General features: G+C 36.8%; 1 protein-coding gene across 1 annotated transcript in view; it reads left to right on the top strand.

Annotated features, from left to right (window-relative positions):
* Positions 1–23,520, top strand: part of plxna3 (plexin A3) — a 174,232-nt gene extending 150,712 nt beyond the window's left edge. Inside the window, exons 20-32 of the mRNA XM_058784778.1 lie at positions 885–1,119; positions 2,554–2,696; positions 3,214–3,470; positions 4,454–4,520; positions 8,667–8,813; positions 12,892–13,051; positions 14,741–14,844; positions 14,960–15,056; positions 15,523–15,713; positions 16,593–16,762; positions 17,004–17,216; positions 18,317–18,467; positions 19,768–23,520. Of these exons, the coding sequence (XP_058640761.1) occupies positions 885–1,119; positions 2,554–2,696; positions 3,214–3,470; positions 4,454–4,520; positions 8,667–8,813; positions 12,892–13,051; positions 14,741–14,844; positions 14,960–15,056; positions 15,523–15,713; positions 16,593–16,762; positions 17,004–17,216; positions 18,317–18,467; positions 19,768–19,863 (2,031 nt within the window). The 3' untranslated portion in view covers positions 19,864–23,520. The remainder of the gene's footprint in view (positions 1–884; positions 1,120–2,553; positions 2,697–3,213; positions 3,471–4,453; positions 4,521–8,666; positions 8,814–12,891; positions 13,052–14,740; positions 14,845–14,959; positions 15,057–15,522; positions 15,714–16,592; positions 16,763–17,003; positions 17,217–18,316; positions 18,468–19,767) is intronic.
* Positions 23,521–26,934: the final 3,414 nt, after the last annotated feature.

The following is a 26,934-nucleotide window of genomic DNA, read 5'->3' on the forward strand; positions in this document are numbered from 1 at the left end:
AGATACCTTCATGGAACATGATCTTTACTTAGTATCCTATATAATGACTTTTGGCATAAAAGAAAAATTTATGATGATTACAATGTATTTTTGGCTACTGCTACAAATATACCCGTGCTACTTATGACTGGTTTTGTGGTCCAGGCTCACATTTGATCCAACACCTTCCTGTTTAATTGATTATCACTAACTCTGAAACAAAGATTATGTTTATCAAAGAGCCAATTATTCAGTTGAGTTTCGGTTTGTGAATCCACAGTGTGGAGAAACACCCATAAAAAAGGGAAAAAAGAATGAGAGAGAGAGAGACATAGTGGGATCACTCAGCTAATGACCTGACACATATCGACAGCGCTCCAGAATTCACTTTGTTCCCCTCCATCACCGAGTCTCAATAATTCATGCAGCCACACGAGGCCCAAGCAGCCGCAGAAAGGTGAAACTCGTTAGGACAGACGGCTGGATGCCGCGTTTAATTGGTCTGCGAATAGCGCAAGGCTGAGCTCCTGGTACCACGCCTCAGTCAGACCCGAATCTCTAACTAGACCTCTATTACCTGCTGATTTCTGCCTAATTGCCTTCACACCTGTGCCAAAGTGACTTTTTGAAGTAATTTGATGTGGATTAGTGGTCACGGTGTCTGACGGAGGCGTGAGCGATTGTTCTCTCGCCGCAGGTGGAGAAACGCGACGTGAACGTGTCGAACAAGTGCATAATTCTGCGGTAATTCTAATTGCGAGCTGATTTCATTCAAGAAGAAACAGTATGAGTGCCCTCAGCTAATCTAAAGCCCTCATTATGACCCACTAAAGCCGGCAGGGTCGTTAGATTGAAGGGCCTGGCGCTCAACCCATTCTAATAGTTTCTTTTGTCTGTGCATGTAGATTCTCGTGGGCGGCCTGGAATATTCTCCTGGAATGCTTCACATCTATTCCGATAGCACTCTCACGCTGCCCGCCATCATCGGAATCGGAGCCGGTGGCGGCGTCCTCCTCATCGCCATCATCGCCGTGCTCATCGCCTACAAGCGCAAGACGCGGGACGCCGACCGCACGCTCAAACGCCTACAGTTGCAGATGGACAATCTGGAGTCCCGTGTCGCACTAGAGTGCAAGGAAGGTAAGATTTGGGGATAGTTCAGCATCTGTGGTGCATATGGCCCATGCCAAGCTGTTTCAGACAGGTGTGGAGAGTGTTTTAATGAGCTACTAATAGTTTTAACCCATAGGATAAATCAAACGGAGCTGTGATGTATTATTTTATTGTGCGCTTGGTCTCCCGTGGGCGCTGAACGGGAGCGAGCCGGATGCGTTCTCGCACTGCAGTAGCCTGGATTCTTGCAGAGTTTGACGCAGTCTTTGTGGAGGGATTGAACTGGGTCATGACGTCATAATGTCCTCATCCTTTGATACCGGTTTTATTCACGGCTTTAAAAGGATCTGTAGCTCTCACAGACACGCTGCTGTGTTATTTATGCATTTGTTAAAAGAATGCCATGAGATACCGGAATGAATGCAACTTTCTGTTTATACAATTTTATAGTTTTTTCATTTCTGTGTCTTTTGTCAGTGGGCATAGTTTCCCAGAGACTGAAATTGTTTGCATTCATTACTATATATATAATATAGAGAGAGCGAGAGCAATTTTGATCAATGTAGGATGCATTAACTTGATCAAAAGTGACAGTAAAGACGTTTATAATGTTATGAAAGATTTCCATTTCAAATAAATACTTTTATTTGAACTTTGTTCATCAAAGAATCCTGAAAAAAAGTATCACTATTTCCACAAAAATATTAAGCAGCACAACTCTTTTCAATATTGATAAGAAGAAGAAATCAGCATATTAGCATGATTTCTGAAGGATCATGTGACACTGAAGACTGGGGTAATAAGTCCAGTCTGATTTTTTCCAGTAAAAATTCAGTTTTGCCATCATAGGAATAAATAACATTTTAAAATATATTCAAATATATTTCAGTATGTCTGTGTGTATTTATGTATATAGTAATTATTGTTTATTTTTAATTCTGTAATATATTATATTTGAAATATATAGTGTTTTAAGAGCAAATACTGTAGTACTGAACTCACTTTTAAAAAATCGAGAGCAATATTATTGTGCAAAAAAAAACTCAATTGCAGAGAAAAATGGCTTCAATTTTCATGTTTTCAATCAGTGATGAATAATTTCATTTAATCTCCCAGAACTGATTCTGTGATGGATGTAAAAACTGCCCTATTAGACAATTAACATCAACAAAACTACCAGCTACACTGAAAAGTTGCAAAGGAAACCAGTTAAATTCAAATCTTGTTTAGTTGATTAGAACTGCCTAATATATTTCAGAGTTTCTGTCTCATGAAGTTCCTAAATTTCATGAAGATGCGAAATGGAAATGACACAAAATAACCATTTCTTACCATATTGTAGCTAATGTCAGTAATCTCAAAATATGGTGAAATGTCCCCTAGTATATCTGTCTGTCACAGCATATGAGGTGTTCCTCAGTCTGATGGATGCGTATCTCTTCTGTTCTTTATTACTCTCAGCATTCGCTGAGCTGCAGACAGACATCCAAGAGCTGACAAACGACATGGACGGTGTGAAGATCCCTTTCCTGGAGTATCGTACCTACACCATGAGAGTGATGTTCCCTGGCATCGAAGAACACCCGGTTCTAAAGGAGCTGGACGTAAGGGAACTTTTATAATCTCCTGGTTCGATTTCTCTGTCACCAGGTGTCGTCTGTCACTCGCAAGTGCCAATAAGTAGGTTGCCACAACTCATAGACCATTTTCTTTTAATCCTCCTGCCAAAAAAAGAAAGCAGAAAAAACCCTAGATGTGCTTTAAAAAGATCCCCTAAGCTCTGAAGCTACGGTACTGCTGTCTCAGTAGTGAGCTTCAGAGCGAACGCCCCTCTTTCAGCATGCTTTTTAATTAAAACCTCAGGCAGAATGAAATCAGCAGCCCTGCAAGGCCCTGGTGGAATAGCCGTCTAGAGACGTGCCTTACCAAAAAATGTTTTGAAAATAGTCAGCAAAGAACAATTAAATCTCACCGCAGCAGAGCTTTTTTTCCAAGTATGCATTCAGGCTACAATTGTTGTTGCGCATGTTTCTCTCATCTCCTTCCTGTTTGGCTTTTCCATTCTTGTTTTTGTTCTCCTGCTTTTTCTTTCATTTAATCAAACGTTCCCTCTCCTCTCAGTCGCCGGCAAATGTGGAGAAGGCCCTGCGCTTGTTCAGTCAACTGCTGCACAACAAGATGTTCCTGCTGACCTTCATCCACACGCTGGAGGCTCAAAGGTCCTTCTCCATGCGGGATCGCGGCAATGTGGCCTCCCTCCTCATGGCGGCGCTGCAGGGACGGATGGAGTATGCCACTGTGGTTCTCAAACAGCTTCTTGCTGACCTGATCGAAAAGAACCTAGAGAACCGTAACCATCCCAAACTACTGCTTAGACGGTAAGAGATGGTAATTGTGGAGCATGACAATTCAAATGTCCTCCTCCAAAGTTACTATATGATTCATCACCACACTTGTTAAAAATTAGCAAGGACCTAGCAAACCCACAGAACATACTGCATAACAACATCCTAGTAAACAACCAGAACACCTCAGTAACTACATAGCAATGCCCTAATAACCCCAAAAACACTTTAGCAACTACATAACAATACCCTAACAATACCATAGCAACACCCCAGAACATCTTAGTTACTACATAACAGTGCCCTAGCAACATATTAGACATATTAGCAACTACCCAACAATGCCCAGAACATATGTGACCCTGGACCACAAAACCAGTCTTAAGTGTCAATTTTTTCGAAATTGAGGTCTATACATCATCTGAAAGCTGAATAAATAAGCTTGATGTTTATAAGCTTGAATAAGTTTGTTAGGATAGGACAATATTTGGCCGAGATACAGCTATTTGAAAATCTGGAATCTGAGGTTGCAAAAAAATCTAAATATTGAGAAAATTGCCTTTTTAAAGTTGTCCAAATGAAGTTCTTAGCAATGCATATTACTAATCAAAAATGATACTTTACTTAATATCCTAATGATTTTTGGCATAGAAGAAAAATTTATAATTTTGACCCATACAATGTATTTTTGGCTATTGCTACAAATATACCCCAGCGACTTAAGACTGGTTTTGTGGTCCAGGGTCACATATTAGAAAACACCATGCAATACTCTAGCAACCCCCCAGAATACCTTAGCAACTAGAAACTGTAACTACAGCTGTAGTTGCTAAGTCCCTCCCTCCCCCACAATGCCCTAGCAACCTCCCTCAGACACTTTGGCAACAGCATAGCAACTGTTCAGAACACCTTACAACACTTTAGTAACCACATAGCAGCATGCAAAAAACACCATAAACAAAATACACCCTAAAAACAACCCCCTAAACACCCATGAATTGCGTTTGTTTTTGCAGTACTGAGTCGGTGGCTGAGAAGATGCTCACTAACTGGTTCACGTTCCTACTGCACCGCTTCCTCAAGGTTTGTGATGTGTTTTCTAAGATAAACATTCAGTCAGTTTTAATAACATGCTCTGCAAGTTCTACGTGAAATTGAGCAACAACCTCAAACTGCTCTCTGGCTAACTAGCATCTTGTTTGCAAGAAGATTTTGGCGCGCTAACATTTTTGACGGCCTGACTCATCGCAAAGCCTGCTAATAAATCTCGCTAAAGCCTACGCTCCAGATAGCGACTCAGGAATGCCACGGCTTCCGCCCAACCCTGAAATCAGCCGCGCGGAGGGCACTCGCTCAATCCCACATCCTGTCAGGTGTTCCAGAGTTCACCAAGATGACCCAAACGCCGCTGAATTAGGCTGAAGCAGATTGAGATGGCTATTAGCACTAAGGGCGGGAACATCAGGCCCTTTGTGCATTCAAGGCTGCAATTGCCCTGCGGAATGTAGCTCTGGCTGACCGCCCAGTGTCTTTACATCCCATCAGTGCAGATGTTAAAGTGTTTTGGCCAACATACAGGCCTCTAGGAGTAATTACCACAAAATGCCTTCTTGGTACGGCTCTGGTGTGTACTTGTAATTTCATATATATCATGAGCCAAAGCACTCAGTATGTTTATATCTGTTGTACATTTGTGTCGCGAACATCATATCTTATTAACAAGCATTTAACGTTACATTTATATAGAATTTATACTTAGCTAACATTCTCAGAACTTTCTGGCAAGGTTCTCTCAAAACTTTGAACAAATGTTCTTCCAGTAACCTTAATAGAATTTTCATTCAAAGTTATGTGGCTTTTAATAACGTTCTAGTAACAGTAGCAAAAAGTTTATACATTGTTCAGGGAACGTCTTCTAGTTGGACATTCTTCTAGCATTTTATTAAATGTTCACAGAATATGGAAAAGTAACGTTCCCTTGATTTTTGCTAAATTATTAAATGAAACATTATTTTAGTGTTTTAATTAACGTTAGCATAACAAACTAAAGTTTTTTTAGAAATGGGCATTTCGAACTTTCAGAGAACATTCAGAAATAATATTTTCATAACTTAATGGGAACGTTAGCCAAACGTTCTTAGAACATATTTTTGTTATCAGAGAAAAACAATCAAGAATTAATTCATCCAGAAATGAGATGTCATTATTTACTTATCTTCATGTCATACCAAACCTAAATGTAAAATAAAATAAATGTAGAAAATAAAATGAAATTAAATATAATAAATATGAAAAATGATTTTTACAGTAGGGTCAGATAAAGCATATACCACGTCTTAATCCATATTTTACAATAGATTTCTCTGCTGTAAAAAAAAAACAAAAAAACGGCTGAATACAGCCTAGGCTAGCTGCAGATTGGTTAGATTGTAAAACTAGTTTAAACCAGCCTAGACCAGGGGTCCGTTCTTCGTACGTGGCTAACTCAGTTAGCTGGATTTGATTGTTGACGATTTCGCTTGATCTTGGATTGGTTGGTTCTTCGAAGCTCATCCCGGAGTTGCTGTCATAGCAACAGGTCTGTAAGCTTAAACCTGCTCGGAAACAGGTTTATTTCATGTAAACAGGATTAGATTGCATCTTTTTAAGCAGAATTGATACTTAAAATCTGTCCCAGCCACTGCTACTTTATTAAAAGTGTACCCTACTGATCCAGGGACAATAATTTAAAATAATAATAATTGAAAAATTAATGGAAAAAAATAATATAATAATGTTGTGTAGTCTATAATACTATAGACACAGCCAGTTTTCCTCATTGAAATATTTATTCATGATAAAATAATTACTTTATAATTTTATTGGTGTCTTACACACATGCTATACAGTTCATCTGAGTCGTGTATTAATTTGAGTGGTGACAGCTATTATGGGAGGGGCTTGATGGAGTGCAGGAGATGCAGATAACTTCATCTTGACCCTTAAGAAATTTTATTTAATGCTGTCACGTAACAAATGTGTTTCAAAGATCAAATTAAATGAATTGCTAATTACAGCATTAAAATAAAAATGTAAAGCCTGTACAAATACTAGCAATCGTGAATATAAATAATTGGGAATCATGTAAAAACATTTTAAATAAAATAAAAAAACAGTGCACATTTCATTTATCCATTATACCATTTATGTGGTTTTCCTTATAAAAGTCCAGACATTTGTTAAGTTTTTCGTCAGGTGTCTTTTTTAATTGTGTCTTGCCGCCAGCCAATCGGTGCATTGCTGATCGTGGTTTCGAGTATCAATTCATCTGCCCTTTTCGGGGAACACGAGAACACGCAGTAATCTTAGACAACTCAATCCAGATATTTGTATCTTTTATCTCTTAGCCAGAGACCAGTTATCACGATTAGAAGATCTGGCATCTTTCAAATCATCTCAGATGTATTAAGCGAGGTATGAAGAACGGGCCCCAGCAAACTGTATCTTAAATGGTATTTCCAGCAGAGTTGGGTGACACTGACACTTTAGTTGTGTATACTCTTCTGGGTATGTTTTGTTTTGTGGCTTAACAGTCCACTTTCACTATATGCTTTCATTCTGTGAGTTCACTTTTAGAGTTTTTTACGAAAGAAACTCGTGCAGGTTTGGAACGAAATGAGGGTGTGTAAATGATGATAGAATTTTCATTTTGTGGTGACTTAATCCTACAAGGTAACATAAATATTTGTTAACAGATATTTAGGGCTTCCTCTTCATGTCATCTGCATTTACACTGCATATGTTAAACCGTGTGAATTATACGTTCAAACGTGTCCGTTAGCGATCGAAAACCTGGCGCGGATCCCGTGACACACATCTGTTGTGTCATAACAGGGTCTAACGGCCAGACTATGAATAGCAAACGGAGCCAGAACGCCGACAGCCTCTAAAAGCAATAGAAAGATGAGGATTTGATGTATATATTAAGACTAAATCCATTTGACATAGAGTTCAGAGGCTGGTTGTTTAGAATTACTTGCAGTTAGGCGTGCAATGGATGCTGGGTAACCCTCTCCGCCTGCGTTAGAAGAGTGGGATTCAGGATGTCATGCTGTAATTAATAATGTCAAGCTGATCTTGCCTAAGAACTAAATAATAGCCTCCCCTCAGTATCGCTGTTTAGTCATCAAACGCTTTTAAGTGGGTAATTGGAGACTTCTCCACACTTCACAAATGCCATCTGAAAAGAACCGTGATCGGACGTGTCTCTCATTCTCACGGCCGCGCTTTCTTTCTCTGCATGCTCGCCGCCTTGTTTCTCTTTTTCTCTTCCTTTTGGTCAGAACATGTCTTTTCTCTCTCCTTTCATTGCTTCTTCCTCTGTATTTAAAGGTGCAATTAGGCGTTTTCGAAAGTGTGTGAAAATTACAGCTCGTTGTGATTTTATTGAATTGATGTTCTGTGGTATTTTGCGCAGGAAGTCGTCTTGAGTTCTTCAGCGTGTTCTTTAAAGGTAAAAGGTTTTAAAGGAGACGTAATGGAAAACATGATTTTCTTGCTCTTTTGGAAATAAAAGCACAGAGATTCTACATAGACGTACTAAAATGTTCACAACACAAAGCTTCTACTTATGAGATGTAAGCACCGTCTTTCAGAAATCATTTTAATATGCTGATTTGCTGCTCAAGAAACATTTCTAATTATTAGCAATGTTAAAATGTTAATATTTGATAATACATATATTTATTATTAGATTTTTTTCAGTATTCTTTTAATAGAATTATTTTAAATGCAGTTTTTTTTTTTTGCAGCAATGTAGTCTTTACTGTCACTTTTGATCAATTTAATGCACCCTTGCTGAAAGAAAAAAAAAACTTTTTAACTTTTGAGCAGTGACATATATTGACCTTATTTCTGCTTCATAAACTCAATGAAATAGTTACTTAGTTAATTGGCTCAGTATTTTTATGAATGTTGTGTATGCATTAACCAGAATGGATTGCTTAGCCAATCGTTACAGATATTTTTATTTATATAGAGGTCTTAAAGGTACAGTAGCAAACAGTAAAAGCCTGTTAAATTCTGTGGGTCAGTGAGAAGGTGGAAAATGAACATATGAAACTTTGTTGCAAGAAACCTTGACTAACATTATAAGTGGACTTTAGGGAGAAAATAAAACGCTTTAAAAGTGTAGAATATGACCTCTCTCTCTCTCTCTCTCTCTCTCTCTCTCTCTCTCTCTCTGTACAGGAGTGTGCTGGCGAGCCTCTGTTTATGCTGTACTGTGCTATAAAACAGCAGATGGAAAAAGGTCCCATAGACGCCATCACAGGAGAGGCCAGATACTCCCTGAGCGAAGACAAGCTCATCCGACAGCAAATCGACTACAAGCAGCTGGTCAGTGTTCCCGTGGTGACGCTCTCTCACGTATCCCATAATCCCTCTTCCTGTCTCCCAGCACTCCCTGCCTCATTGAAGTCCATAAGTGTTTGACTTCAGCTCAAATATACGTTTGAAAAGTATCAAAACACTACAAAAGTTTTACCTTTTCAGATGCTTCCAGCTCAAAATGATATCTATTGATACTAATACCAGTGTTGTTTTAGGGTGCTATTATAATTTTGTTCATATGTTGGAAGTAGATTTCATTTTTATATTTTCTTCTCTTTAATTTTAGTTCAAGTTTTAGGACTTATGTTTTGTGTTTTTGTCATTTTTATTATCTTTGTTTATATGTGTGTGTAGTTTTAATTAGTTTGTATTCATTAGTTTTAGTTATTTTAGTACTTCAAGTTAAAATAAACTTAGATATTACCTCGGCAACTAGCTGAAATAAAATGAGTTTATTTATATTTTTATTTCAGTTAATGTTTATTTAATTCAAGTAACGAAAACAAAATTTTTTTATGGTTTTAGTTTTAACCCTGACTAATACTGAACTTAATATTACTAATATACACTTTACAAGGTCTTTTCACACCAAGTCCAAATTTTTGGTATGAATAACATGTGCGACAATTTTAAAATGAATCAAATGCATTATGAAATATCATACTGCAATATTACTGTTTTTCAGTTCGTTATTTATTTTAAAGGCTTTGTCATGATGTCAATAGCTGTCATGCTTATATTTAATATTTTATGACCGTATTCTGTCTGCATTTATAAGATCAATGCAAGATCCAGTATCTTTTTTTTTTTTTTTTTTTTCTGGTTCTGATTAAGATCCGGTTCTTAATTCTAAATCCTAGTGGTCATTAGTGTCCCATCGGCCTTTTAATGATAAAACTGACTCGAGAGCTCAAATGTCAATCAGACAGATGATATGAGGCCAAGCAGAGTAAGTTATAACATGACTTTGAGAGCAGGTTTTGTCAGAGGCGGCAGAACAGGGACAGAAGTGAATTGAGAAAAAACAAAGAACGACCTGATCAGAGCCTGTAATGACTGAAACAAATCTGAGAATTTATCATGGCACTCATAAAACAACCCCAATGCTCCTCATTTATCTCAACAGACAGCCAGGAAATACAGCGGCTGATTTACACCGTCTCTCTCGCATACACAAACATGACTACACAAAAGAGCATATTTACTCTCTGCGCCGACAGAGTTCTGTGCATTGATTTTAAATGGAACAATAGGAGCCGACCAATGAATGAGCTTTAATCTATGGCTCCTCAGTGGTAGTTAAAGCTATAGGACAGCTCATCAATTCCACAGTATTCAGGATAGATCAGCTTAGGGGAATCGATATGTGGCACAGTTATTCAGCTGTCTTAGCTGTCAACCCTAAAGAGAGGACCCTAGGGGCCGTCAGAAAAGGTCAGGCTCACCTGTAACACAGCGTGTATGTTGATATATTCATTAGGAGTGTAAATATTTGCCCTTGTTTCGATTTTTTTCGTTTTAAAAAAAAGTGACACGTCATGAATTATAAATTAGATTGTTCCAGTTCTGAATGCTGATTGGTCAGTTCAGCTTTGCATATTAGATATTTAATTGCGCATGTTTATTGCTGCCGTATTACATTTAGATTGTCTTTGCCATCTCTAGCACAGTTTTAATGGCTAAATTCATGTGTAGTATTTAAAACTATTTGTTAAAATATTTGAAATTCTATTTATTTTTTTGGCTAAATCACATAGAATTGTAGTAATAGTAATGATAATAACTATTATTATTATTATTATGTACATACTAATAAAGAATTGGTGCCACCATAGTATATATAATGTGATATGATATTATAATCATATGTCAATATATATTATATTATATTATTAATAATATAATAATAATATTTATTTAGGTATTAGCCAGAATTTTAATATTGGTGCCACCATAGTAGTTATGTTATGTAATATATAACATATATTATTATCATATATAAATGTTATTAATTTATACTATATATAATTCTATATTATACGATAATATGATAATTCTATATTATATAATAATAATTTTTATCATAAAAAGCGCTATACAAATAAACTTGAATGATAATAATAGTGATAATGTAATCAATTTTCATTGGCTGATTGAGGGGCATCAGTCAATCAATTTTTATATCCCTAATGTTCATTTAAATGTTGATAGTTGATCAAATGTAGCTGATTTATACATAAGATATTTCATTTCTCCAAAATACTTTATTGGATCCAGTAGGTACTCTGCCTTTAAGCATTAAACATCTCAGTTGTGCCAGGAAGTCTGCCTGTGGGTGTGTGAACACGTGCTAAAGGACACACTAAAGTCACCTTTACACACTCTCATCTTCACACACTCTCTCACACACACAGCCAGAGACGAGAACTGATCTTTATGGTGTTAAGCTTTCGTAAAACCCTCATTTCCTCCAAGCTCTGATTTTCAACCCAATCCAGTTCCTAAACTGACGCCGGATGTCCTAAATATAGCTGGGCTCCATCTCCGAGAGAATTCCGTAATTTACTGTGTAATTGGGTTTTAATCACAAACTGGAGGGGAGGAATTGCCATGAGCTAATGATCAGCGAGTAGCCGCGATTACGGATGCACAGTCGCGCTCCAGTGCCAGCTGCATTGTTTTAATCACACGATTAACGCGGCCCATGCGCACAAAAGGTCTTCTCATGAATTTATATGGACTGTTGTCACGGTGTGAATGGAGATATATCAAAGCATCGGCTTCATAATAAACGCTCGGCTCTTTAATGTAACTCGCCTGCCTGTTTATGAAGCTGTTATTTGTATGTGTTACTCACTCGGCAAGTGCTGAGGGCTGTTTTTTTATGATTTCGCTTATGCTACTGGCTGCATAAATGAGCTGATGCACACATTCTACAGCTTGTCTTGTTTATTTTCTCAATGCTATATGGCTGCATGACGGTTTTATAGCTTTATGAAGGCTTTACCATAGTAACTATGGCAAAATTATGTACAGTACATTCATACAGTAAAAGATTCATTCATACACTGACAGAAGTATTAAAAGTACCATGGTGTTACTAGGTTTTATTTGGATATGGTACCATGGTTTGTTTTTTAGAAAAACTGTCAGTTTTATGATTAATCTAATGATATTTGACCAGCGTTGATTATCATTGGTCCGTCAAACAAATAGTCCCGCCCCCAAAGTCACCATTGGTTGAGTCAGTGTTGCTGTGTTCGTCATAATACTATAAACAAACAGATCAAAATTTTGTTAGGACTGGAAACAGTAATAATGTCAAATTCTGTGAATTGTAACTTATTTGTTCATTCATTTACTTTTTTTTTACTTCTTCGTCTGTCATTGGTCAGTCAAACAAATAGTCCCACCCCAAAGTCATGCCATTGGTTGAGTCAGTGTTGCTGTGTTGGTTGGGCTGCTAAAAACAAACAGATCAATATTTTGTTAGCACAACAGAGATGTTTACACTATTCTGGGGAATCAACCTATAAATTTCTTTCTTATGGTTGTCTCTGCATATTAAACTGAGTGTTTTAACATCAAAAAGATTACACACTTCAACGTAAAGTATCTTTTACCTTCAGACATGTCATATGAATCCTAGTTTGTGGCCGGATCAATCGCCTCTTGCCGTTTGTTTTTATCGATCTGTGACCGTTTTATCAAAACCTGCGTGTTTCACATATTCTGAATACCGCTTTGCAGGCGGATAAATATTTCGCCATTGACATAACAGTTAAAGTTGAGATGGCTATTATGATAAATCAGGCTGAGGCATGAAACAGGATCCCGATCAATCTTTGATATGCTGGCAGAGCCGGGCCGAATAGAGCTCCAGTCTCCCGCTGTGTATAATAAAATGTGCCTTGACCTTTCCGCGCCCTCTTAAGTCCATCTGTATGTTAGTGTGTGTGGTCTGCATACTAGATTTTGATGGAGACGTGCTTTTAAGTCTTTGCTGGTCATCTTGTCAATCAATATTGTCATGTTTTCTATTGTTGCTAATGTTTTCCCGGATCTCTGTGTTGCTCTGTCGCAGACGCTCATGTGTATTCCTCCGGAGGGAGAGGCCGGTACAGAAATCCCCGTTAAGGTGCTAAACTGTGACACGATCACTCAGGTGAAGGACAAGCTGCTAGATGCTGTTTACAAAGGAATCCCGTACTCACAGCGCCCGCAGGCCGACGACATGGACCTGGGTAAAGAACTCACCGCCTGTGCCTGATTCTTGATTCTATCCATCTATCTAGCTATCTATCTATCGTTCTATCGTTCTATTTGTCGTTCTATCTATCTATCATTCTATCTATCTGTATTGCCGTGTCCATCTTTCTATCATACTGTCTGTATTTTGTTTGTTCATTTTGTCTGTCTCTTTCTGTCTGTTGTTCAGTCTGTTTGTCTATCTACAGTATCATTCTATCTATCATTCTTTATGTCTACCATTCTGTTTGTCTGTCTGTTGTTTTGGATCTATCTATCTGTCTGTCTGTCAGTCCGTCTATCCATCAATCTATCAATGTTAGTTCGTTCTGTCAGTCCGTCTATCTATCGTTTGTTCTTTTGGTTAGTCTGTCTGTCTTTTTATCATTCTTTCTGTTGGTCTATCTATCATTTGTTTGGTCTATCAATCTATCTATCGCTCTATCTATCTATCTATATTTCTATCGTTCTATCTGTCTATATCGTTCCATCATTCTATCTATCGTTCTATTGTTCTGTTTGTCGTTCTATCTATCTATCTGTATTGCCGTGCCCATCTGTCCATCTTTCTATCTTTCTATCATACTGTCTGTATTTTGTTTGTTAATTTTGTCTCTCTTTCGGTCTATTGTTCAGTTTGTTTGTTTGTTTGTTTGTTTGTCTATCTACAGTATCATTCTATCTATCGTTCTTCATGTCTCATTCTTTATGATTATGTCTATATCTATCAACCATTCTGTTTGTCTGTCTGTTGTTTTGTATCTATCTATCTGTCTGTCTGTCTGTATGTCTATCCATCAATCTATCAATGTTAATTTTGTCAGTCCATCTATCTATCGTTTGTTCTTTTGGTTAGTCTGTCTATCTTTTTATCATTCCTTCTGTTAGTCTGTCTATCTGTCTATCTATCATTTGTTTGGTCTATCTGTCATTTTATCTATCTATCGTTCTACCGTTCTATCTATCTATCGTTCTATCTATCTGTATTGCCGTGTCCATCTGTCTGTCTTTCTATCATACTGTCTGTCTTTTGTTTGTTCATTGTGTCTCTTTCTGTCTATTGTTCAGTTTGTCTATCTACAGTATCATTCTATCTATCGTTCTTCATGTCTCGTTCTTTATGATTGTCTATATCTATCTACCATTCTGTTTGTCTGTCTGTTTGTTTTGGATCTATCTATCTATCTGTCTATCTATCTGTCTGTCTGTCTGTCTGTATGTCTATCCATCAATCTATCAATGTTAGTTCGTTCTGTCAGTCCGTCTATCTATCGTTTGTTCTTTTGCTTAGTCTGTCTATCTTTTTATCATTCTTTCTGTTGGTCTATCTATCGTTCGTTCTATTGTTCTATCTAATTGTTTACCATTGTGTCTGTCAATCCAATGCACTAGGCTTGACAACCTTTCTTTTTCTGTTTGGTTAATATAATTCCACGCCACCTGACTGGCCCTTGGTTAAAAGTCATTTTAGACAGTTATTAAATTTTGAAGAATGATTATGAAAATCATTTAGTTTTCTTAAGAAAAGTATGCACTTATGAATTGTGCACAGTGCAAAGACTAGTAAATAGGGTCAATTTTAACATCATGTTGACGATTATAGAGAAAGATGCATTGTATAACTTTTACCTTCTTTAGTCTTCGCAACATCATCCAAGATTATTGTGTTTACTGTTCTTCTCCAGAATGGCGGCAGGGTCGACTGACCAGAATCATCCTCCAGGATGAAGACGTCACCACAAAGATCGAGAGCGACTGGAAGAGATTGAACACATTGGCGCACTACCAGGTTAAACAACGTTTCCTGGCAGCTGCTCCGTTATGTTATGCAAATTTACAAATGCTTGTCACGTGCTGTACAAAAATGGAGATGCTTTTTTTATAGTTCTCATTTTACATCTCAGGTGACAGATGGGTCTTTGGTGGCTTTGGTTCAGAAGCAAGTATCCGCTTACAACATCGCCAACTCCTTCACGTTCACTCGCTCTCTCAGTCGATACGGTAAGCCTCAGTCTCTCGGATCACTTTACGCCACACAATCCTCGGCTTTAGTCATGTTTGTTTAATATATCATTGATTCTTCCAGCATTTTGCATCATGCCACATGCAGCATGTTTGGCTCAAATGGGAATCTAAGATCTTTTTACCAGCCATTCAATGAAATAACACATACTGTTTCAAAACCTAGTAAGCTAAACAGCAAATTTGGATATCATAGACATACTCTCAGTGTTTAAGATGTCTGACTAACTGTAAGAGGATCCATTTCAATCATAATGATGTTTATTTAGACATCTATACTTGTAGACAGTAAATGCTGATTCGGCTCACTAGGCTTTGAGACACAGCTATTAGAAAGATAATGATTCAGAAACAGTGTAGATGTACAGACTAAGATATGTAAACTGCAATACACTGTCAACAAGCAGATTGAAGAACATGATTATTTGGATTGTACTGTACATAGAGAGCCTGCTGAGGACGTCTAGTAGTCCAGACAGCCTTCGATCCAGGGCTCCCATGATCACACCTGACCAAGAGACAGGCACCAAACTCTGGCACCTGGTGAAGAACCATGAGCACGCAGACCAGCGGGAGGGAGACCGTGGGAGCAAGATGGTGTCTGAGATTTACCTCACACGCTTACTGGCTACCAAGGTACATACACATCATCCTACACAGGAAGCTTATGTTTTTAACACAATAAACCACTCACGGCTGTATGCTACAGAGTTTTACAATGGTTAAAGAATTATTTACTCACCCTAACAGCAACTGTTCAAAAGTGTGAGCTCAGTAAGGTTTTTTTTATATTTGTATTCAGCAAGGATGAATTACATCGATTGATTAAAAGTGACCGTAAAGACTGTTATATTGTTACAGGATTTATATTTTTGTTACGTTTTAAAATATATTCAAATAGAAAACAGTTATTTTAAATTGTAATTATAATTGCAATATTACTGTTTTTATCGTATTTGTTATTAAATAAATACTTGGTGAGCCTTCTTTCAAAAATATTAAAAAAATCGTACCAACCTCAGACTTTTGAATAATAGTGTACCATTTCTGAAAATGGACATTAATGCAACCAAATTTCATCTGAATTCAAGATTATTAGTAATTAACTGAAATTTGGTCTGTTTGCGCACAAAGAAAAGGCATGGTCGTTATGAAATTGTTGTTGTTGACATAAATGTGTAATTTTGTATTGTACTGAAAAAAAAAAAAAGCATATAGCTTTAGTACAAGAATAATGTGAGTAAATAACGTATAAAAAAAAAAAAAGATTAGCAGTTAACTATTTGTACATTATAAAGCGGACTGCTAATAAAAAGTTGGAACAATCCATTTAATCATTCAACTAAAAGAATCATTTGACATCCATAACATTTAAAGATTTAAAACACATCAATTTAAAACCTCACAATTAGTATTTTTTTTCAATAAAATGTGAATAGTGCCTCAAAACACCTGATGTGACTCCAGACATTTTAGCCAAAGCATGTTGTAAACTTTCATGTGTCGTGTTTTTAGGGCACACTGCAGAAGTTTGTGGACGATCTTTTTGAGACTGTGTTCAGTACGGCCCATCGCGGCAGCGCTCTCCCGCTGGCCATCAAATACATGTTTGATTTCCTGGATGAGCAAGCAGACAAGAGACAGATCACCGACCCGGACGTACGGCACACCTGGAAGAGCAACTGGTGAGATACCAAGCATTTCCTGTCTTTTACCTCATTTTCTGCAGCGTCTGTTTGGATTGTTTTGAAGCCCTGCTGGGTTGACAGTTCAGTTAAATTTGTTTCGGGAACGCAGCACACTCTCAGAGCAATTGAAAAATAATGTATTTTAGTGCGATTCAAGACAGACCACAATCACTAAAAAGCTTTTTGGACGTAATCAGATTTTATTATATCTCTCTCTCTTTCTTTCTTTCTAAACCAGCCTTCCTCTGCGGTTTTGGGTCAACGTGATAAAAAACCCTCAGTTTGTCTTTGACATCCACAAGAACAGTATTACAGACGCCTGTCTGTCAGTGGTGGCTCAGACCTTCATGGACTCCTGCTCGACGTCTGAGCATCGCCTGGGCAAAGACTCTCCGTCAAACAAGCTCCTCTATGCTAAAGACATCCCCAACTACAAGAGCTGGGTGGAGAGGTACGGACACACGCCTCAAAATACCATGGACTTGATCTGATTGGTATAGCCTAGTAATTAAACACCTTGAAAGATTGTATTTAGGTTCAAAACTTGCAAGGATACTTATTTTTTGTTCACCCAAAAACAACTATTCTGTCATTATTTACTCAGTTGTTCCAAACCTGTGTGAGTTTTTTTCTTCTGTTGAACACAAAAAATATATTTTAAAGAGTATTGGTAACCAAACAGTTGCTGGTAACCATTGACTTCCACAATATGTGACCCTGGACCACAAAACCAGTCTTAAGTCGCTGGGCTATATTTGTAGCAATATCCAAAAATACACTGTATGGGTCAAAATTATAGATTTTTCTTTTATGCCAAAAATCTTTAGTATATTAAGTAAAGATCATGTTCCATGAAGATATTTAGTAAATTTACTACAGTAAATATATCAAAACGTCGTTTTTGATTAGTAATATGCATTGCTAAGAACTTTAAAGGCGATTTTCTCAAAATTTAGATTTTTTTGCACCCTCAGATTCCAGATTTTCCTGTCGTATATTGTCCTATCCTAACAAACCATACATCAACGGAAAGCTTATTTATTCAGCTTTCAGATGATGTATAAATCTCAATTTAGAAAAATTTACACTTAAGAATGGTTTTGTGGTCCAGGGTCACACATGGAAAAAATACGGTGGAGGTCAAAACCATAACAAACATTTTTGCTACTTGAAGTAAACCTTTAACTGATATAAAATATATAAAAATTGTACACTTATTTTATTTCAGCTAGCTGCTGAGGCAACATTTCTTGTTTTGAAATTTGAGCTTGGATAAAATAACAAATATATAAAGACTAAAATTTTAAATTTTAACAAATAAAAACAGAAAATAAAAATGCGAAATTTTTAATAAAAACTAAGCAATAATAATAATGTACTTGCCTTAGTAGGTGCCACTAATTAGTCATTTGCACTACAGTCTTTTACTAAGCAGCATAAACTGAAATTCAATTTAGTTTTCATTTTCTCCAGTAGATTAACTCCAAACTGTTCATTTACAATATGAAGTAGATGATTTTTAACCAGGGTGTGTGTGTGTGTGTTTTCAAGATATTACCGAGACATCAGCAAGATGCCAAGTATCAGTGATCAGGACATGGATGCCTATCTAGTAGAGCAGTCCCGTCTCCATGGCAACGAGTTCAACACGCTGAGCGCGCTCAGTGAACTGTACTTCTACATCAACAAGTACAAGGAAGAGGTGAGACCTGGGACTCATCCGAGATTTTACATCCCGTTCTAAACGTTACATGTTTACGCATACTATTACCAGCATACTAGCATGCAAGAGTCAAGTGTTTGGAGGGGTTTAAAGTGTTAAGTGGTTGGATTTTCAGTTTTTCAGTTTTGCCGCATCTCTAATATACTAGTATTCAGTCAGATATCAAACCCAACACCCAATTTCAGATTTAAAAAAAAAAAAGAAAGTATACTTATCAAATATGTATATATAAAAATTCTATATTTATAATGTTATACAATAATAAAAATAATTATATATTTAATATAAATATTCAAATGTGGTATAGCATCACCAAACAGGTATTCAGTCAGATATAAAAGCAACAACACCCAATTTAATATTTTTAAATAAGTACACTTATTAAATATTTATATATACATATTTAATATTAATGTTATACAGTAATGAAAATATTGATATTTAATATAAATATTAAAATGCGATTTTATATATTTATTATATTTCAGCAAAAATGTTAATGCAATATACAGAGCTGGGTAGTAACTGATTACATGTAATCTGGATTATGTAATCCGATTCCAAAAATTAAGTACTTGTAATTAGATTAAATTACATTTTATAATTTTATAATGTTTAATGTACTTTGTGTTGTTGATAACAACAAATGGAATATATTTTCTTACTCTTTGTATTTTTATACCAATATGGTAAAAGATTATCCAATTTAAATCAATGTTAAAAAACGAGATGGGTCAAAAGTAATCTAAAGTAGTCTGATTATATTACCTAAAACGTATATATTTATATATACACATGTACATATAATACATAAAATATAAATATTAAATGTGTTTTTTTATGTATATAATATGTGTATAAAGTATATAACGTGTATGTATGAAGTAGAAATTAAGTAGTTTTGTAAAAAAATAAATAAACATTTGATTCATACTGTATATACAGAAAACTTAAACAGTACTAATTTCAGGGAAGCATTTAAATCAAAAAGTTTGTAAGATCATGAGAAACATAAGTCCTGGTAGTGGTCATGCAAATAGCCATAACGGTAGTTTAAAGATGCACATGAGATCTGAATTGAAATGCAAATGTTGTTTCAGTATTAGCGTTTTGATCTTGACAAATGTGCGGTGCTGTATCTGATGAGGTTATTTATCATTGTCATTATGAGCTCCAGTGAGCGTCCGCAAACTCTCACACTCAGAACGATGTCGAATATTGAATTATTACATGGGTTCGGCCTTCAGTTAATGGCATCTCCCTCTCTTCCTCCTCTCAGATTTTGACATCGCTAGACAGAGATGGTTACTGTCGCAAACACAAGCTACGACACAAACTGGAACAAGCCATTAACCTGATGTCTGGCAGCAGCTGAGGGCGGTGACGGATTGGATGGGACGGGAGGGGAAGCGTTCAGGGGGTTTGGGGGGAAGGTTGAGACTGAACTGATGGAGTCCGGCGGACCGACATCCACGTGTCAGAACATCCACGGCTTGTGCTAGCAGAAGGTGAGGCTAAAACACTGGACAATCAACTCTAAAGGAACCACAGCACAGCATACGAAGCCCAATGTTTTTCTGGACCAGAACCTGTACGCCCAAACGCCCGCACTCCCTAATGCCCAGACCGAACGCTGTTCATATCGGCCTGCCTAACAAACTATTCAACACGGACTACTGTGGATCAGATACATTCCAATGAGGAAAGGTGCACGTGCTCTTGCCTTGGAAGCCAAATTGCCAAGATAGTGCCATGGAAGAAAATATCTGACTTTCTGGGAGAGAAAAGAAGCAACATGTTTTAGTAATGCATTCGGCGAGTAATCTGAAAACAGTTCTTCATATCGACCTCCGAGAGACGCCTCAAAAACAATCACAGTCGCGCAACGAGCTCCATTAACGAAAATGAAGATATTTATATCGGAATGAATCAAAATGGAGAGACCAAATGCATTATGGGTAGTGTTGAGGCTGGGCAAAATGGGAGGAACCTTCTCCTCCTCATCTCGAAATTGCCATAGACCTATAAAAGCGCCTTTTCTCTCGTTTTCGTTCTTTTTTTGTGATTATGGGGCCAAATGGACCTCTACTTGTCAAGAGGTATGGATCAGCATCTTTTGAAGCTTGCCTTTTCGTTGCGTCCGGATATGACTCCCCGAACCCTTGCCGAAATGTACCCCGGGATAGGCGTTCGTCCCTTGGGGGGACATTTCTGCTCTCTTTGCTTTTTTGTACACCGCTGTGTTACTGTGAGGTTTGGAGTGTTTACTCGGATTCTGTGGTTCTTCTCCAAGACTGCGTTGGCGAGGGCCGAGTTTTGTCCCTTGATGACAGGCATCTTTAATGTAGTAGATCCATCTAGAGCAATAACTCTCAGATTTACCTGCAAGCCATGAGTTTAAGTTCCCTGTGTGTTCAGATTCACCGTCCTGACTCTAAATTTTCAACGTTAGCAGTTGGCGAGTCGCGCTCCTTTTCATTTCCCTGTTGTTGTTCCAGCCAAAACGTGTTCACAATGCCAAGCACAACGAAGGGACGACTGTTCAACTCTGATTGTTTTCTCGCCGTTTCAGCAGGCCAATGCAATTTTTGACAGAAGTCCGCAGCTAGACAAATCTCGTCCGTTCTTCAGTCGTCCCCCGTACAACCTTATCAAGGTTCCTGCTTGATCAATTATAACGATTGTGTCGATTCTGTCTGTATACTCAAACAACAAGGCCTTAAGTCATTTCCTCTTCTCTTTATCGGACTTTTCTCATCTCCGTGACGGCGGCGATGGCATCGCCCTCTGCTGCCACGGAGGTGAACTGCAAACCGTTATATTCCAGGTACTCGAATTGTGATACGTACGTGAATTTCAAAGTACTCTCAGCTGTTTTCTATTCCTTGCTATATGTGGTTCTGAGTTCTGCCCCGTCTTGTTGCGTATCGATCGTGTTTTTGTGTTGCGTGAAATCACCGAGAATGTACAGCATGAATAACTGAGCATATCTTGCAAAATCTTTGCCTCATTATACATGTTCCAGTTTTAAACACAAAATACCTTCAGACGATCACAGCCAGGACTACAGGGAGAACTATTTGCTTTCAACTTCGTCTTTAAAATGTAAAAAACCTACTTCACCAAGGTCAGTTCGAGCAAACAAACACCCATCCTAATGTGGGATCATTAAAACAGTTGGGAAATCCATCGGGGCCTTATTAGTTGAGTTTGAATGTAGATATTCAATGACCATCAAAGTGATCACATACCTTTGAATACATCTTACGTCGATAGATTTTGCCCTTTCTTACCCTGTGGTATTGGATTTGCTAATAACTACTAATCGTGATTGCCTTCATTTGGCTACAAAAGAACAACTTTTGGTTAAGTAGCGCTAGACCTCGTCCCGCAGGGTCATGGTTTGAAAACTTGTGCATTTCAACAGCAAAATGTATCTGGATATTTGAAACTCTCATTGAATGTAATTAAACCTGCCTTCAAATTCGCCACATGGATTTGGATGAGATAACAAGATTCCCCGTTCGTTTAGATACGGCATCATCAAAAGCCAAATTTTTGTTGTTGGAATTGTGAAGGCAGGATGTTTTGAACTAAATGTGGGGCTCATTAACATATGAAAAAGTTGCAGGATGATAATTAAGCAGAGTCTTTTTGAACATTGGTTTGTTTTTCTGTTGGGGGAATGGGGTCAGCTCATGAATCTGGTTCCGTTATGGCATTTCAACCTCTTGCAACACGATACATCAGGAATTACTGCCTGTTTGCCAAAGCTGCGTCGTCAGCAATGCAGGTGCGAACCCAATATCCGACGTCTGGAACAAACCACTTTGAGAAATGAAACGCAATCATAAATCTACGTTAAAAAAGCTGAAAAGTAAACATCAGTGGTTGAATTTTTTTGATTTAGCACCTCTTGGTTGAAACCACGCCGTCAGGTTTACATCTGATTTTTCTATACTGTGAGTAAAAGCCAAACGTACTGTGGGGGAAGTGGACTTAGCTTGGTCGCGTACATACTGCCTGTAAGATAACTCTGACTATCGTTAAGTGCAACTGCCCACTGGGGTGTTTTTAGGTAGACTGGTGAAGACAGAGCTAACACTAACGACACCTCGGCCGATAGCCATATATCAGAAATCGCCCGTTTCGTTTCGTACAGCAGAACTCAGAGCCAAATGAGGCGCTTTGCGGTTTGTTTTCGTCGTGTGGTGAAACGGCATACTCTTAAAAGCACCTGTAACTTGTGAGGAACGGAGCGGAGTGAGTGGAAAAATAACTGTGGTGTTTTTTCAGTAGATACAGTAGAAGAAAATGTCTGTTTTAGATCCATAACTACATTTCAGTCAATGTTCTAGTTATAAAAGAAGAAAAAGAAGAAGAAAAAACATTTTGTCTCAGATGAATTAATTCTAATTTATTTGTCGGTTTGTCTCTTTATCCCAAATGTTTTAATCAATTTTATTGTAACAGACTTGTTTACAGTTTCAGAAATATATGGAGTTTATTAACGTGTCTGGAGAGCTTTGTGACTGACTGACTGGTTGATTGGATGACTGGTTAATGGGCAACTGCTATGCCTAGTCCTTAATTCTATATAAATATATAAATATATTTTGTATAATTATTGGACTGAAATGTTTTCTTTTTATTTTGTTTAAATTATTGTTTTAATTCCGTTTTAATGCGTTAAGTAGTTTGAGGGAGTCGTGAGAATGAGTCTAAAACGCTGGCTGCAATGAAGTGTTTTGTATATATTTGCACCTTTTTTTTTTACTCTGTGCGAGGTTTTTGAAAGATTGGATTCTAACTTAATGTTCAAAGGACAAGCATGGTGTTTTTTTTTTTGTTGTTGTTTTTTTGTTCGTTTGTTTTTTTGCTAATTAAAAGATATGTGGATGATGCTGTATATTTCTTGAATGTTTTTTTTTTTTCAATTGTTTTTTGTATATATAATCATCTGCAAGGACTATTTTGTCTCAAGAGCTTGATGTTTTCATTCAAATAAAGACAAGTGTCTCAGTGAAACCTACGCACTTCTGGACTCGGATAAACAATAGTTTGATCTTTTTGAATATGTTCACTGCAAGAACACAGAAAAAAAATGACTAATTTTGTGCTTTTTTTTTTTTTCATTTTCTTACAAACCATTTTGCAATTGGAAAGGCAGTTATGTTAGATTGCACCCAGTTGAGTTTGCAGACCTGTACATTCCGAACAGAGGAATATAGATGGAAAACGGCACATTTCAGTACGATGTGTTCTAATCAGACACAGCATGACACTTTCCCAGTGACAAGTTATTTTTCTATCCACAATGAAAGCAAAATTGCTGCATGATGCAGCAAAATCATGGCCAATCAGAACATATTCATGTATTTATATTTGTGAAAACCATGATACACTACCATTTAAAAGTTTGTGGTAGGTTTTTTTTTTTTATACTTTTATTTAGCAAGAACACATTAAATTGTTCTAAAATGACAGTAGAAACAATTATGTTACAAATTAATTGTATTTTATACAATAAATGCTGTTCTTTTGAACTTTCTAGTCATCAAAGAATATATATATATATTTTTTAAAAACATGGTTTTCGCAAAAATATTTTTGGAAATCAAATCATTATCAAGTATCAAATCAGCATATTAGAATGATTTCTGAAGGATCGTGTGAAAATGAAAATGGCTGGTGAAAATTCAGCTTTGCATCACAGGAATAAATTATATTTTAAAACTCATTAAAATAAAAAAAAAATTATATTTCACAATAATTCTGTTTTGATGTATGTTTGCGAGACACTTCTTTAAAAAAAAAAAAAATAATAATAATCTTAATTAAAATTTTGAAAAACCAAGCTTTTATGTAAAAAAAACAAATTAATAATAAATATATATATATATATATATATATATATATATATATATATATATATATATATATATATATATATATATATATATATATATATATATATATATATATATATATATATATATATATATATATATATATATATATATATATAATTTTTTTAATATATATAAATTTTAAAAGATCCTGCGGAGTGGCTATATTCCAGGCAGTCTATAAATTAATATGATTAATAATACTTAATATAAGTATTTAATGTCATTTGTCTGTATGTTTAATTTTCAGGTAGGTAAAATGGGATTTTGGACTTCACCGTGAGCGGAACTACCCAGAACAACAGAAATACAAAACAATAATTTGCGCAAAGTTTAACTCAACTCTCCAACTCTTATTGAAAATGAAAGATTTCTGGTCACTTTGTAATGCAAACCACTGTACCTTAACATATAGCTTGTCCTAGGTGTGTAACCTTTCACGATGCATGCTAACGAACCTGCCTTGAAGTTGTCTTGTTTGCGTCTCCATTAATTAGGACTGATTAGATCAAAGTCGTTTAGCCACCACCGGGCAGGATCTGAAGCAGATCAGACAGAGACTTCAGTCTTGAGGTAAGCTAATTACAAAATGACAGGTAACACTCTATACATATTCATATGCTAATTTACATGTTCTTAGCTTAGCCAGCTCTTATTTTGGGTGGAAGGAGGGATTTTTGAGAGTCGGGTCAAGCTAACATCTACAGTCTTCAACCCTGGAGAGATAAAACACAGACTTTTATCAGTTGACTATGATGGATCTCACTGAGCTGAACTCAACTGCACTCTCGATGTCTTTGCCCACTCTCATTTAGAGAGAACGCAAGGCTGCTACTGTTTAAAGTAATGTCAAATTACTGTATTTTGCCGTAGCGCTCTGAATGGCGGTCCTTCCGGCATAATGACTGCTCTCGGTAAAGTTATTTCATGAGTAATTTCAGTAAAACTCCAGCATGGATGAATTAGCCGGAACATGTCGTTCGTTCTTGGAAGCAGGAATTACATGCAATTATTCCACCAATGCGATGACCAGCGACGTCCCCTGTTTGTGAAAGACGTCAATCTGTCTGTTCAATCTGCTGTGAACATGTTCCATGATTTGTTTGCAAATCTGTGGCATCTCTCCTTGTTTTCTTTAGCCGGCTGATATTTTGGAAAGACAAAGCAGCAATAGTAGAATATTTATGCCGCCGAGAAGGTGCAACATCTGAAGGGGATAAACAGAGAGAGAGGGCTGAACGGAAGAGCTGCTCCCACGAACAAAAAGGAAGGATTACAGAAATAGAGAGAGGAGGAAAAAAGCGCACAGGCAAAAGGCAGGCCGCCTCTGGGGTGCAGAGCGTCTAAATAAATAATGCATACTGATGGGGGGGCTCATTAACCCAGCTCTCTCAATTCTGAGGGGACATGAAATGTGTTCCTGCGTTGCATGACTACACAACTGCAGCATGACACACTTTGTCTCATAAACGCATACCTACAGCATGCAAATCAGGCAGTCTTGAAGACGTGAAGGCACCAAAGCACTGGCATTCTTCATTATGGAGTCATTTCAGTAGTTAGTAGTGTTTACCAAGGTAAGCATGATTATACCTCATAATTAAGGTTAGGGATTTGAGTAAACCTTTAACTCGTAGTATTAAACTTAAGAATAGAATTAAAATAACCAAACATCCTCATTTTTGGGGAACAGGCCATTTTTTTAAAAAGTGTGTAATTTCATTATTTTTCGGCTTTATAAAGAAATAAGGAACACAAAACGGTTCAAATGATTTCTGTGCCTTAAGTTAATTGAATAATATGGAAGACACATTAAAGAAATTAAGATATTAAAGAAACCTGATTTTTCTTTCCTATGAGCATGATTCCTAAAATAATGAAGTTGAAATGTTTGGGGTCATGTATGAAGTCTCTCATGTTCACCAGTGGTGCATTTATTTGATTAAAAACAATAATGTTGTGCAATATTATTACAAATGAAAAGAACTATATTTGAATGGGTAATTTGTCCCTGTGATGCGAAGATGAATTTTCAGCGGGCATTACTCAAGTCTTGTCACATGACTGAAAATAATAAAACATTATTTATTATCAATGTTGAAAACAGTTGTGCTGCTTAATATATTTGGGTTAACCTTTTTTAAGGATTCTTTATTTGAAATGTAAATATTTTGTAGCATTATAAATATCTTTACTGTCACTGTCTTTATAAAAATCTTACTGACCCTAACTTTTGAATATTATAACTGAATTTGTCATCAAACATCCAATTTAGCTCTCAATCAGGTGAATATTCTGACAAAACTAAAGCCCAGGCCTCTTTGCGGTACCTTCTGTGTCTAAATGTTCAAGAGCACATCATCAGAGCCCACAGAAGTAGATATAATGTTGATTAATTATTCAAAAAACACTCCCAACGATGTGATCGAAGCAGCCGAAGTGACCAAGAGGAGAAATCATGACCCCATTTATAATCTTGAAAGCACAAGAGGTTCATCTCAATAAAAATGTGCGCTTTCGTACGCGGTGCATTCAGG

The sequence above is a fragment of the Onychostoma macrolepis genome, chromosome 08, assembly GCF_012432095.1.
Source record: "Onychostoma macrolepis isolate SWU-2019 chromosome 08, ASM1243209v1, whole genome shotgun sequence".
NCBI classification, from domain to species: Eukaryota; Metazoa; Chordata; class Actinopteri; order Cypriniformes; family Cyprinidae; genus Onychostoma; species Onychostoma macrolepis.